The sequence below is a fragment of the Trachemys scripta genome, chromosome 5 (assembly GCF_013100865.1).
Source record: "Trachemys scripta elegans isolate TJP31775 chromosome 5, CAS_Tse_1.0, whole genome shotgun sequence".
Taxonomy (NCBI): Eukaryota; Metazoa; Chordata; order Testudines; family Emydidae; genus Trachemys; species Trachemys scripta.
Genome location: NC_048302.1, coordinates 1,802,214 through 1,817,012, shown reverse-complemented (window position 1 = coordinate 1,817,012; position 14,799 = coordinate 1,802,214). Strand labels below are relative to the sequence as shown.

Genomic DNA, 14,799 nt, shown 5'->3' with positions numbered 1-14,799 from the left:
GCAGCAGCGCCTGGTATGGACAGAGCTCCACCCCAGCAGCCTGGCTCCAATCCCCAGCGCAGAGCCTGTTGCCCCTTCTCCCCCCCAGTCCTCTCCTGGGGCATCATGGGAGTTGTAGTCTCTAGGGCTAGATTGCAGCACAGAATCTCCCTAACTGGGAAACTCCCAATAAAGGCCAGTGGCCCCTCTAGCAAAGCGGTGTGTGGGTGGGGGCTATATTAGTTAATTGCTGCTCTGGTCATTACAGCCCCGGGCCAAGTTCTCCGCGGCGCCAACCCCCTCAGACTTTCGCTTCCCCTTCGCCCCCGGCTGCCCGGCCGGGTTCTGCCCAGCGACCGGTGATGAAGGCGGGTCTGTGCGCCTCTATTGGTGGGATGTTCCCCTCTCAGCCAATCGCTGCAGCGCAGAGGCTCCCATGGTGAGTAGCGGGGACTCGGGAGCTGGCAGCGCAGCGAAGTTCCCGGGGCCGGGCCGGGCTGTGAGCGGGTCCATGGGCCGAGTCCTGCCGCGCTGAGGGGGCGGCGATGGCCCTGGCGCTGCGCCTGCTGCTGCTGGGGGCTGTAGCCCTGCAGGGGGGCCACTCCCGTGAGTATCGGGGACGCGGGCAGCCGGGGCGGGGCGGTGCAGGGCCGCCCAGAGGATTCAGGGGGCCCCCGCCGCCGAATTGCCGCCGAAGACCCGGAGCGGAAGAAGCTCCGGGGTCCCGGGCACTCGGTGTGAAGTGCCCCGCTCCAGGGGCCCTGAAAAACTCTCCTGGGGGCCCCTGCGGGGCCTGGGGCAAATTGCCCCACTTGCCCCCCCCCCCCCTGGGCGGCCCTGGGGAGAGGGGAGCTGGGTGTCAGGGGGCAGCCTGGCCGGGGGGTGTGGGGAGGGGGGAGCTGGGTGTCGGGGAGCGGCCAGGCTAGTGGGGTGTAGGGAGGGGTGAACTGGGTGTCGAGGGGGCTAGTTCTGGGCTCTGTGGTCAGAGGTGTTGGGATAACCACCCCGCGCTCCCCCCCAGCACTGAGCGGTCACTGACATCGAACAGTGACGTTGTTATAGTGACTGGGGGGGTCCAGGCCCCCTTGTGCCAGGTGCTGCCAGGGGCGCTGCTGGGACAATGTGTGTAGTGGGGTGTGTGTGCTGAGAGCCACTGACCCGAACTGTAATCCCTTCATCTAATGCCAACCACTCCCAGCCAGAGGGTTTGGCACCGTTGGGGCCAGCACCTATGGGTGCTGCACACGCTGATAAGCCTGTCACAGTCCGTTGAGGTGCTCAGGTTGTGGGGAAATCCCTGGTTCCCGTTTAGAGTGACTAGATGTCCTGATTTTATAGGGATAGTCCTGATATTTGGGGTTTTTTCTTATATAGGCTCCTATTACCCCCCACCCCTGTCCCGATTTTTCACACTTGCTATCTGGTCACCCTATTTCAAGCGCTGCCCAGGCTGTTTCATTACCAGCGTCTCAGGGCAGTGCGGGGCTTTCAGACAGGATTCCTGTTTTGCTGATGGTTAGTGAGAGGGAGTAAATCACCCTCCCAGATAGACCAGGGTTAAATGAAAGGAAAAGACTTCTTGGAACATTCTGACCTTTAATGGCTCCCAGAAAATTCTTCACGCTGGGTTTAACCTCAGTGCCTGGAACTCCTGAGTGTGGCTTGTACTTGGCTACATACAGCTAGGCTCTGTCAGCACCAGTCCAGTGACCCCATGGTCAGTGCTGGGACATGTCTGTAATCAGGGCCGCCGAGAGCAGGTTCGGGCCCCGGTGGAAAAAAAATTTTCGGGCCCCCCAGCAAGGGCGGACCAGCTAGACAGGGCCGACGAGAGGGGGGGTAAGCCGGGCCCCCTTCTGGACCCCGGTAATTTGTACCGGCTTCCCCCCCTCTCGTCGGTCCTGTCTGTAATGGAGGCAAGTCTAATTAGAGGTGTCAGCTTAGGGAGGGGATGTGTCCGGTCTCTGACTGTGCATCCAGGGCAAGGGGAGAGGTTAGAGCCCAAGGATCTTTGCATTAATCAGGTCTCAGTTTGGGTGAAGCTCCCGTTGCAGAGCACAGAACAGCTGCTGTGTTTGTGCTGTTGGGATCTCCTGTGACTGCCGGATAAAGAGCTTCAGGTGCCAGTAAGGTGGCGAGGGGCAGGCACAGGCACATCCTGCTTTTCCTAGCATGGACTTGAATCTTCCATGGCCCCAATCTTGGCCCAGAGTTTGCCGTGTGGCAGCAGCTCAGACCCCGGGGAGCTCAGCAGCCCTTATCCAGCTGCGTGAAGCTGTGGGTTGGCCTTGGGGGTTTGTTTGAAGTGGTCTCAGGCACATTGTTGCTCTCGTGTCACCTAAGTAGCAGGCTTGGTCTGACATAAACAGGGTTAGGCCCAGTGCAGCCTGGCCCTGCGGAGTTGAGTCAGGGGCCAGGAACGAAAGCAGGGAAGTGAGGGGGTGTATGTGCCGGGTTATCCCTGCAGCAACGAGACAGGAGGCCCTCATCTCGGGTTCATTCCCAGTCCCGGTGTAACTCCAGTGGTGCAGAGCTTTGGCCTGGGACCTACAGGAGTGTGTGTGCGTGGGCAGAGAAGGATGTTGATGATGATCAGAGAAGGTCTGGGCCAAGCTCACATTCTCACTGTCTGGTTTGGCTTTTTTAATGCGTTACATCCAGCACCAGTTCCCATTGGTGCCTGGCTGGGCCTTTGTTGAAAGAAAAATCCTCTGTGCTCATTAAATTAAAGGTGACCTGACAAGGGGGAAATAGGGTGTCCATTTCTGTTGCTTCCTAAGGGATAGCAAAGACCGGAAAGGGTTTTTTCCCTTCCTTGTTTTATTTTGTCTCGTTTGCCTGTTTTGCTGGAGGTCTCCTTGGAGTACCGGAGACTTGCAGTGGGAATTCTCAGTCCTCAAATGAAGGGCCACGGGGTATTGAGTCTTTACCAAGGACAGCTTTTTTTCTTCTGCTCAACAGGTGCTTGGTTTAAATAGGGCTTTGCTACACACATTTTTGCTCCGGTTTAATTAAACTGGTTTAGTTAAATGAGTGCAAACCCCTTTGTGAACCCTTTTATTTCGGCATAACTGTGGCCTTTTTTCAGTTTAGGTTAAACTGATTTCCCAGCAACTTAACCTGAACTGAAAAAAGCTTCTCTTACATCGGAATATGAGTATCCACGTGGGGCTTTGTACAGTTTAAATGAATCACTTATGTTTAGTTATACTGGTGCAACTCTCCATGACAAGGCCTAACCGACTTAAGGTAAACAGAAAAAAGCCATTCTTAAACTGGAAAATGAGTGTCCACAGAGCCTCTTGCACTGGTTTAACTAAACCAGTTTAACTCACACCTTAATTTAAACTGGTGTGAATTTGTGTGTAGAGAAGGCCAAGGTAACAATGAGGTTTAAACAGGTGGAATAAACTTTTGAGGGCTGGTCTACATGCAGTGTTTGTACCACATTTACACAATTTGAAACCATCATAGCTAAGGGCTTGTCTACATTGGCAATTCACAGCGCAGTAACTTGCTGGCTCAGGGGTATGAAAAATCACTCCCCTGAGCGCAGCAAGTTTCAGCGCTGTAAAGCGCTAGCGTAGACAGGCTCCCAGCCCTCGGAGCTATTCCCCTTGTCGACCTGTTTTACCAGGAGAGCTCTCTCCCCAGTGCTCGCGGGTGACCACGCTGTCAGGTCAAAGCACTGCCGTGGGAGCGCTCCTATGGCAGCACTTTGAACTGTCTAGTGTAGACTTAGCCTAAGTGGTGATTTAGGCTATGTCTACACTGCTCATCTGACAGCTGTAAGGCACTCAGCATAGCCCCTCTTTGTCGGCAGGAGAGAACTCTCCCGCTGACAAAATAAAACCACCCCCAACAAGGGGTGATAGTTGTGTCGACTAAGCGCTGTCCACACTAGCACTTTTCATTGGTAGCACTTTTGTTGGTCGGGGTGTTTTTTTCACACCCCTGTTTTACCAACTAAAGTGCAGTGCAGACATAGCCTTAGTGTGGACACAGTTATACTCAAGGCTTAAATTGCCATTGAGTATTTCCTGGAGTCCCCCGTGGTTCACCCCTCTGTCCCCCCCATTCAACAGCATCAGGCTGGAGTCGAGGTCTGAAAATATTTACCTGTGCTCCGCTTTGGACAGCTCCGACTGAATTTAAGCCCTGGTTACACTGGTACAGATTGTTCCCCTACATTTACAGTAATAAGCTATACTGGTGTAAAGCATGGCTGTACCGATAGAACTGCACTTGCACTAGGAGGTGTATTTAACTATTCTGGTAAAAAGAAACAAACAAGAAAACGTAAATAGTTAAAAGCAGAACAAAAACTGGGTAGAGGTGGCATCAGCATAGGGTTTCCAACCTTCTAGGATTGTCCTGGAGTTTCCAGGAATTAAAGATTAATCTTTAATTAAAGATTATGTCATGTGATGAAACATCCACGAATATGTCCAACCAAAATTGCAATTACAGTGAGTGTAATTGGTTCGGAGCAGGGACTGTCACTTGCTCTGTCTTTACAACACCCAGTACAATGGAGCCCCAGCATGATTAAAGCTAGAATGTGCTACCACAACATGAAATAATAATTCCTTCCCCTCTCGTTTTCTCGGGTTACACGTCCACCCCTCAAGTTCTCCAACTGTCCATAGAGTCTTTCACGAAAAACAGGGCCAACAGGACGGGGATTTCTAGTGGGAAGAGCAAGCCAATTTAAAAAGTAAAGCTCCCTGCCCTGCTGTCATCATCATCATTATTATTGTTTTGTGGCAGCACCAGGCGCCTCAGTCATGGTCTTGGACCCTCCTGTGCCAGGTGCTGTACAGATACAAAACAAAATATGGTCCCATCTGAGTATAAGACAGGAAACAACAGATGGATATAGACAGATGGGGGATCATAAGTAGACAGCACTGGCCAGCGTGACAGGCTGCGGTCTCAGAGCACCAAAGGCTTAATGGTTATCTAAGTTTTTAGGCACCCTGGCAAAGGAGGGCATTGAGGGTTTTGGAGAATGAGGTAGTTTCGCAGACATTTACCAGGAGCTCCTCCCAGGCATGAGGGGCAACATGGGACAAAAAGGGGTCTTTTGAATATGTAAAAAGTGGGTGATGGAGGCTGGAATCGTGTGCAGATCAGAGGTGGGAGTCAACATTTTGGTAGCAAATGAGAGATGACAGGTCAGGTGGGGTTAGGCTGTGAAGGGCCTCACAGCTGAAATCAGGCATTTTATATTTGATGCCATGGAGGAGGAGGAGCCAATGGAGGGAGGCAAAGAGAGAGGTGGCACGGTCCGATCAACGGGATAGGAAATGATCTTTTCAGCATCTTCTGAATGGATCTAAGTGGGATGAGCCTGCATTTGTCAAGGCCAGAGAAAAGAATGTTGCAGTAATCGAGACACGAGATGCTGAGAGCCTGGAGCAGAGTTTTGCTGTGGGGCTGGACAGAAAAGGCCACATCTTAGAGAGGTTCTGCAGAAAGAGTCAGCAAGATTTAGACATAACCTGGATGTGAGGACCTAGAGAGAGGTCCGAGTCAAAGATGACGTCCAGGTTATGGACCTGAGTGACAGGATGGTGGCATTATCCACAGTGACTGACAAAGGAGGTAGTAGGGAAGTCTTGGGGGGAAGATTGGGAACTCTGTTTTAACCACATCGAGCTTGAGCTGATGACGAGACAGCCACAAGGAGCCATCAGAGAGACAGGCCAAGATAGTAGTTTGGGCAGAAAGAGACAAGTCTGGAGTGGATAGGTAGATCTGTGAGTCATCAGCACAGAGATGGTAGTTGAATTTGTGTTTGTAGATGACTTTGCCCAGAGATAAGGTGTAGATGGAGAAGACTAAGGCTATGTTTTTTTTTCCACAGAGGTCGTGGAAATCACGGAATCTGTGACTTCCAGCAAACTCCATGACTTCAGCCCGTGGCGGCCGGAAGCTGTGGGGTCCCCCTGCCACCTGTAGGAGCCAGGAGCGGCGGGGGAGGCTTCGTGGGCTGTGGGGGAAGCAACCACTCCCAGTTGCCGTGGGCGGCAGGGGGACCCGGAGCTCTGAGTGGCCCGCAGTTGCCTAGCCCCTGCAGGCGGTGTGTGGGTCACGCAGCTGAGCTCCCCATTTTGCCTTGGATATTTTTAGTAAAAGTCATGGATAGGTCACGGGCTTCTGTGAGCTTTTCTTTGTTGCCTATGACCTGTCCAGGACTTCTACTAAAAATATCCATGACAAAATCATAGTCGTCTTCATGACTGGTATGGAGAAAGTGAATACCGAAGTGTTATTTATCCCTTCACGTAACACAAGAACTAGGGGTCACCCAAGGAAATTAATAGGCAGCAGGTCTAAAACAAACAAAAGGAAGTATTTCTTCACACAACGCACAGTCAGCCTGTGAAACTCCTTGCCAGAAGATGTTGTGAAGGTCAAGACTATAACATGATTCAAAAAAGAACTAGCTAAATTCATGTAGGATAGGTCCATCAGTGGCTATTAGCCATAATGGGCAGGGATGGTGTCCCTAGCCTCTGTTTGCCAGAAGCTGGGAATGGGCAACAGGGGGTGGATCTCTTGATGATTACCTGTTCTGTTCATTCCCTCTGGGGCACCTGGCATTGGCCACTGTCGGAAGACAGGATACTGGGCTAGATGGACCTTTGGTCTGACCCTCCCTGGCAGGGTCTTGTTGGGTCTGACTCCCCCATCGCCCCCCCCCCTTTCAGGCTTGCACTCCAGGCGCGTATTGGACACGGTGGTGTCGGAGCCCAGCCCGGGGCTACCCTGGTACAGCCGTGTTGTGTATGTGGACGATCAGGTCATCTACGTCTACACCAGTGGGATGCAGAAGGCGGAGCCTCGCACAGTGTGGATGGCGCAGAACGAGGGTCCAGAGTTCTGGGACGAGAGGACCTGGTGGGCACAGCGCCATCAGAAATGGTTCAAAGCGAGTTTGAAGACCCTGGGTCAGCTCTACAACCAGAGCAAGGGTGAGTGAAGGACCCGACCCAACCTAGGGATGTAGAGACATGGGGGGGGGGGGACATGTGGTTGATGAAAACAAGGTGAAGGGACACAGGGATGCATGTTGGGGATTGGGGGAGGGGACAGCCCTCAGGCATTTTGTCGCTGGAGTCAGTGTGAATCTGGGGGACAAAGGGCCATGGGAAGGGGCTGCAGGATGGAGGGTCCATGCGAAAAACATTTTTGACACCTTCCAAAGTGGGACTCTCATACTGTCCCCTCCCCAAACACCCCAAATTTCTGCTACCAATCCCACTTGCAGCTGCCTCTGCTGCCCTTTGGGGGACCCCCTGCCGCTCATGTTGCCGCTCATGTGTGGTTATTTCCCAAGCATAGTGGCAGAGGTGCGAAAGCCAGAAGTTACTATCAGACCTGGCTAGTCTGACTGCCTGGTCACTGAGGCCGGAGGATCGCACCCAGTGATTCCTGCATGGAGGGGTTTGTTCCTCCCAGCTACGACAGTGATGCTAGAGCTAGAACAGGGCTCTGAGACGTCTTGTCTCAATTCCCAGACACCGAGTGATGGGGGAATCCCAATATCGACAGCCCCAAATGTTCAGACACAAGTCAGGCCCCAAAAATCCAGAGTTTGCCTTAAATATCATGAGTATTTTGGGAATAATATTGGAGCTTATTTTTATTTGCCCTCTGGTTTGAGCCTTTAGGGGACAAATTTCTGGGGTTTTCCCTGCTCCTAGAAGGGCTAGAAGTTACTGCTGTAAGAAAAGAGAGCTGAGGCTCTCCTCTAATCCCATAAATTCAGGAACTGGGGATTTAATAAAACCACCCCTCCAAAAAAAATTAGAACTGGAAGGAACCCTGAAAAGTCATTGAGTCTTCACTAGCAGGACCAAGTACTGATTTTGCCCCCGATCCCTAAGTGGCCCCCTCAAGGATTGAACTCACAACCCTGGGTTTAGCAGGCTAATGCACAAACCACTGAGCTCCCCCTCCCAGTATCATCATGAGACGCACAGTAAAGTCACAAAAGTGGGCAGTGCTGCATTCACTCCAGCCCTGGGGAGAAGCTGCTCATCAGTGAGCCTCCTTCATTGTTTGTTTTGTTTTATTTCCAGAGTGAGTTTATCTAAGGTCAGACTCCTCTTTGCTTTGCAGAGTGAGGGTCTGACATCGACTTGGGCTGGAGAGTTAGAGAATCAGCCCCTGCAACGTGCAGAGACTCCCGGGCTTCCTTACTTCTGGCAGCACAAACCCCAGCACGTGTCCCCTGGTTGGAGCCCCTGGGGTCAGGCAGGTTCCCCTGCACACTATCGATAGATGTGTAAAGAGCTGTTCTTACTGCTCGGTCCCCAGTGTGTGGGGTTGTAGCCACCTGGCTAGGCCCCCGATTGGGCTGTCTCACTTGGCTCGGTGATGATCCATAAGCGTTCAGTGCCTGGCACTGCTGAACTGTCCCTGGCAGGTGAGGGTCTCTCTGATGTAATTGCTCTGCCCTTCCTGATAGGGGACTGGCGAGTGAAAATCCCTGATTTCCCCCATGTCAGTGGTACTGGCCTGTTACATTGGTCCTCACCCAGGAGTGTCCCCAGCCCCTTGTTCTAACACCCCCCCCCCCCCCCGCCCTTATCCCTCCTGTCTCCCAGCACTGGGACAGCAGCAATGAGAACTAATTCCTGCCCTGAACACCTGGGTTCCTGGTGGCCCTGCCCCAGGACTAAACGACAGGGCAGAGGGTTGCCAAGTGTCTGCCCCCTAGCTCACCCCCTCTGTAGCTAGTTTAACCCTCTCCTGACTAGTCTCACCCATTGGTCCCCTGTTGCTGAGCCTGTCCAGCCTGACCTGCTCACACGGACACCGGCCTCCCCAGTGCTGAGTGAGGGGCTCTGCTCGCCTGCCCCTAAGCCTGCGCTGGGGAGCTGCTGTTCTGTCCCCGCTGCCCCCTCCTGCTTCCTCCCCCCATTTGCCCCCTCCTTGCAGTCCTGGGGCTGCCAGCTTGCCAGAGACTGTCCTGAGTCTTGCACCTTGGCCACCAACAGTGTTCCCGTCTCTAGCTGCGTCTGCCCCCAACATGGGGGAATTCAGGGTCTTGTCCCTCTGAGATGACATCCGTGCCCCCACCCTGCTCATCCCTGTGGAGTGCAGAACGGAGGAGAAGAGGGGTGGGTGGGGAGGCCTGTCCCACCCCACTCCTCTCGGGTGCCTGGCTTGGGTTCTGGGTTCTGTGACCAGCCGCCCCACACCTCTCAAGAATCTCAGTGGTTCTCTCGTTACACCGTCCCTTTTCCACGCAGTTGTTATCTCACTTTTTGACTTTAGTTGATTGGTATAAATAGTTAGTTGGACTCTCGTAGCAGAGTTTCTTCTGCTCCTGCAACTGAGCATGACTTGGTCTCTGGGCTTTAAACCCGGTGTCTCCTGCGGCAAGCCAATGCCTTTGAGCGACCTGCACTCTAGCTGTCTAAAGTGCTTGGGAGAGACTCCTATTGCGGTTCGCTGTCAGCTCTGCCACCATGCAGATGTAATGGCCTTTTCGGAACCCCTGGGGTTTTCCTCCAGTGCCTGTACCCCCGTCTAGGTGCTCCTACTCAGTGGTGTCTGAGAGAAGGATTCCTCTGTCATGCCAAACAGCAGCTGATCCCGACTACGATATTGAGCCAGGTACAGACTCTCAGAACTTGGAGCGACAGGATCCGGTTGGTGCAGAAGGAGAGGAGAAAGGTCCCATGCTGGTGCAGACTGCCTCCTCCACCCCAGAAGAGGCAGGGGTGGGTGTTTCACCTCCCCAGGACACTTCAAGGCTCACCAGGAGTTATGGAAGAAGGTGGCCTTGGACTTAGGGCTGGAAGTGGAGGTAGTTAAAAAGTCTTCCAACAGCCTGGTCAACATCTGGACTGCAGTGACCTTGTCGAAGGTAGCTCTGCCTCTCAATGAGGCCATCATAGGTCCAGTTAAAACCTGTGGCAGACCCCTTCCTCACTGCCTCCCACATCAAGGAAGGCAGATAGGAAGTACTATGTCTCCACCAAAGGGTAGGAGTACATATGTTCCCAACCCTCTCCTGGATCCTTGGTGGCCTCGGCAGCCAATGAGAGGGAAAGGCCAGGGTTGTAAGGAGCAACCCCCAAGTCAAAAGAATCAAAAAAGCAAGACCATTTTGGTAGGAAAATGTATTTTACCATTGGACTACAGCGCCAGCCAACAGGCCATTGGGTGCTGAGTATGGTGGAGGAGGGTTATACACTTCAGTTCGTTTCCATGTCTCCCTCCTACCCCCCCATCCCTGTCCCTCTTCAGGGACCCTTCCCATGAGCAATATTTAGCCCAGGAGGTGCAAGCCCTTCTCTGGGTAGGAGCTGTGGGGGAGGTGCCTCAGAACTTAAAAGGGAAAGAGTTTCACTCCCATTATTCCTGTGATGGGTTCGGTCACAGAGATCCCCTTGGGACTGTCACTGATATGCTGAAATAATCTGAGCAGGTTTTCCCTGCCAGCTTGGGGATTCCAGAACCCTGTCTGGTTGAGCCAGACATGCTAGCCTGTTTACACAGACCCAGGGTCTGGGCCACGTTCCCAAAGCTGCAGGCTTTAGCTGAAAACTTCTCAGCAGGTTACCTGTCTCCAGCACCCAGACACCCCCAATGGGATCCAAACCCCAAATAAATCTGTTTTACTCTGTATAATGCTTATACAGGGTAAATTCATAAATTGTCCACCCCCTATAAGACTGATACAGAGATATGCACAGCTGTTTGCTCCCACAGGTATTAATCACTTACTCTGGGTTTATTAATAAACAAAAGTGATTTTATTAAGTATAAAAAGTAGGATTTAAGTGATTTCAAGTAATAACAAACAGAACAAAGTAAGTCACAGAGCAAAATGAAACAAAACACGCAAATCTAAGCCTAATACGTTAAGAAACTGATTACAGGAAATATTTCACCCTCAAAGATGTTCCAATAAGTTTACTTCACAGACTGGACTTTTTCCTAGGCTGGGCCCAATCCTTTCCCCTGGTACAGTCTTTGTTAGATCTAGCAGACATCTCAGGCGATAAGCAGGGGTTTTCTCATGACTGGCACCCCTTTTTATAACTTTGGCACAAGGTGGGAATCTTGTGTCTCTCTGGGTCCCTGCCCCTCCTGCTAAATGGAAAAGTACCAGATTTAAGATAGATTTCACTACCAGGTGACATGGTCACATGTCTCTGAGACCTCTAGTCTCCAGTTCTCCTGGGTTGCTATCTCCACTCACTCACTCTTACTTACTTACAGGTAAATAAACCATGTACCATCAATTGTCTTAATCAGTGGGAGCGAGCAAGTTCCTAATGCCCTATTGATGGCCCTCACCTGGTGTGACTACAACAGTGATACAAGTTTATCTTATTTCCCCAACTCTAGCCATAGAAATAATACATGCAAACAAATAGGATGAATACACTCAGTAGATTACAAGCTTTCTAGTGCCATCATACAAGAGACCTGTTGCATAAAACATATTCCAGTTACATCATATTCACATTCATAAGCATATGGAGTGCAACGTCACAATTCCTTAATCCTGAGTGCCAAAGGGGGTCTCTGACCCATTCTAAACCTGCAGCACCTCAAAGGCTGAAGCTGTGCATTGTCTCCCTGGCCTCCATCATTCTTCCCTGGATCCAGGGGATGGGTACGCCACCCTTGATTTGAAAGATGCCTATTTCCACATCTCTATTTTCCGAGGCCACAGAAGGTTTCTCAGGATCGTTGTGAACCAGGCTCATTACCAGTTTATCATCCTCCCATTCAGCCTGTCAGCAGCCAAATGGGTCTTTATGAAATGCATGGTAATAGCGGCAGCCTACCTGAGAAGGTGAGGGGTGCAGGTGTATCCATACCTCAATGACTGGCTGGTCAAGGGCCAGTCCAAGTCCCAGGTAAAGCCAGCATCCACCTTGTACAAGCAACCTTTCGAGCACTGGGCCTGCTGATAAACAACCAGAAGTCAACACTCATCCCAATTCAGAGGATAGAGTTTATCGGAACGGTGCTAGATTCTACCCAGGCCAGGGCCTTCCTCCCAGAAGCCCACTTCCAGTCAGTGTTGTCATAGGTCAAGGCCCACTCAGGCTGTTGGGTCACATGGCCTCGTGTGTATATGTGGTGTAGTATGCAAGGTTGCACCTCAGACTCCTTTAGGCTTGGCTGGCCTCAGCATACCGGCCAAACGGCCATCATTTGGACTCGGTGCTCGGACAGATCCCTAGTAGGCTTGGATGTTCCTTTGTCAGGCCCCAACCCTTGGTATCCCTAATGTTGGATGCATCCAAGCTCGGTTGGGGGCCCATCTCGGGCACCTCAGGACACAAGGTCAGTGGTCCCAGCAGGAACTCGTGCTATGGATAAACGTCAGAGAGCTCAGGGCGGTACGCCTAGCACGTCAGGTGTTCTTACCCCACATCGCAAGCAACGTAATGCGAGTTCTTACGGACAACGTGGCAGCCATGTTTTACATCAGCAGGCAGAGAGCAGCCTGCTCTGCTCCCCCTGTGTCAGGGCGCCATTTGCTTGTGGGAGTTCTGTATAAAGCACTCAATCCACCTTGAAGCTTCTCACCTTTTGGGAGCCCAGAATGAGCTGGCAGATCAGCTCTTATCACTGCAAATGGTCCCTATGCCCTGACAGAGCAAGGATCATTTTGCAGTGGTGGGGTGCTCCCCTCGTAGACCTGTTCACAACCAGACAGAACAGGAAGTCAGCAGTTCTGCTGTCTGCGTGACTGCAACCCGGGCTTGCTCACAGATGCCTTCTTACTCCAGAAAGCATCTGTTCTGCGCCTTTCCCCCCATACTTTTTGTGCACAAGGTCTTTGCTGAACATCAAGGGCAAAGGTTATTCTCATAGCCTCAGCCTGCCATGTCAGCACTAGTTTGGTTTATTTCTAGACCTGTCAGTAGCAACTCCAATGCTCCTCCCTCCCCTTCCGGACCTGATCTCGCAAGATCACGGCCAAATGCTCCATCTGCCTAACAGCTCCATGGTTAAACCTGCAGAACGGGCCTGTTCAGAGCAGGTCTACTAGGTCTTGTTAGGCAGTAGGAAACCATCTACCACTTGGCAAGGTAAGTAGCTCTGGAAGTGTTTTTCTATTTGGTCTACCCAGCAGGGCCTCTCACCCAGGTGCCAGAACCTCCCTAAAGTGGGGAGCCACCAGTGCTGAAACTGTGACTCTGCCTCTTCCCCTGATGCCTCCCCCACTCCACCTCTTCTCCTGAGGCTCTGCCCCCACCCCCCTGCTCTCACCTAAAGTGGCAGGGCCATGGTCCCCCTGTTCTGGCACCCCTGCCTCTCACCCACTGAGTCATCTCTCAGATGAAGCAGATACTCCAGAACAAGTCTGGAAACAGCCAGGTCTAGCGATTTCATCTGCTAAGGTACACCTAGCAGCCATCTCAGCATTCTACCCCCTGCTGGGTGGTCAATCAGTTTTTTCACATGAAATGTCCATTCACTTCCTCAAAGGTTATACTCGCAAATCTGGGAACCCATCTGTGTAAACAAGGGAGGATAGCACCCTTGTGTAACTCCCCAACCATATTCAGTTAGCTGTAGAATCCTCCTTAGCAGCTGTACCCTAACTGCCTTACCTGTAAACAGTTAAGAGATAAACTTAAAATGAGTTGGCACCTGACCAAGGGAACCAATACGAAAGCTGTACCTTTTCAAATTGGGAAAAACTGCTGGCTGTGTGGGTCTCCTGTCCTATATAGAAAGGACTATACAGAAAGTCAATCCGTAAATTCACACAGCTCTTTGTGGCAGTAGCTGATAGGATGAAAGCCCTACCCATTCGGCTCAGAGAATTTCCTCCTGGATCACATTGTGCATTCACATGTGGTACGAGCAGGTAAGGTGTCCCACCACCTGCCTTCCTGACGGCCCATTCTGTGAGAGCACAAACTTCCTCAGTGGTGTTCATGGCCCAGGCCCAATCCAGGACATTTACAGAGAGGTGACCTGGGCGTCAGACACTTTTTCTTCCAACTACGCTATCAACCAGCAAGCTAGACCCCAGGTGACCCTGTCACTGGGTGCTGCCCCCTGGCAGGACCCCCACCGTTTCTCCGGCTCTCCCAGCTCAGGGGACCCACTACCCCCACCTCGCCTCAGTCGTAGGCTACTGCCAGTCACCAGCTCGCCCCCGTGCCCTGGGGCAGACTGCAGTGTCAGCCACTCATCACAGGCAAGGTTGGGGTCTGGACCTGCTGCCTCTACCTATTGCTGGGCTGCCCCTTTGCAACCCCAGGACTTGTCTTAGGCCCTCTGCTAGGCCCACAGCCTGGGGGTTTTCCAGGCTGGAGCTCCCCAGCTCCTCTAGCCTTCCCCCAGCCCTGCTCCACTCCCAGTACCCTGCTTGGCTCCCTAGCAGCCAGGCCCTTCTCTCTCTACAAGCAGAGAGAGAGTGTTTGGGCTCCTGGCCCGCAGCCTCTTATAGGGACTAGCTGGGCCTGATTGGGGCATGGCCCCAGCTGTGTCTGCCTTCCCCTATCAGCCCAGGCTTTCCTTCACAGCCTCAGCCCTCTCCCAGGGCTGGCTTTAACCCTTCCAATGCTGGAGCGGGTGACCACCCCGCTACAGGGACCAAGTGACTCTGAGGACCCTGCAAAATAATACAACCAGAGCAGGAGGGAGTGGGATATAGACACCCTGAATTCTCTCTCTTCTCCAGAATGACCCTAACTATCAGAATTGGGGGGATCCTCAGAGAGCAGAAGAGAGCTGGAGGGGATAGACCCCTGCAATGTCCGGAGTACTCCCTTTGGGGTCGTGCCACCCTGCACCCCCTGCAGGGAGCATACAAGA

General features: G+C 52.4%; 1 protein-coding gene across 3 annotated transcripts in view; it reads left to right on the top strand.

Annotated features, from left to right (window-relative positions):
- The first annotated feature begins 455 nt into the window (after positions 1–455).
- The window catches only part of LOC117878436 (class I histocompatibility antigen, F10 alpha chain-like), a 33,040-nt gene continuing 18,696 nt past the window's right edge, over positions 456–14,799 (top strand). For 2 of the 3 annotated variants that reach the window (XM_034772620.1, XM_034772621.1), the window contains exons 1-2: positions 457–585; positions 6,696–6,959. In XM_034772620.1, coding sequence (XP_034628511.1) covers positions 525–585; positions 6,696–6,959 — 325 coding nt within the window. In that variant the 5' untranslated portion in view covers positions 457–524. Of the gene's footprint in view, positions 586–6,695; positions 6,960–14,799 lie in introns of all 3 variants that reach the window. The other variant, XM_034772622.1, reaches the window with a different exon arrangement.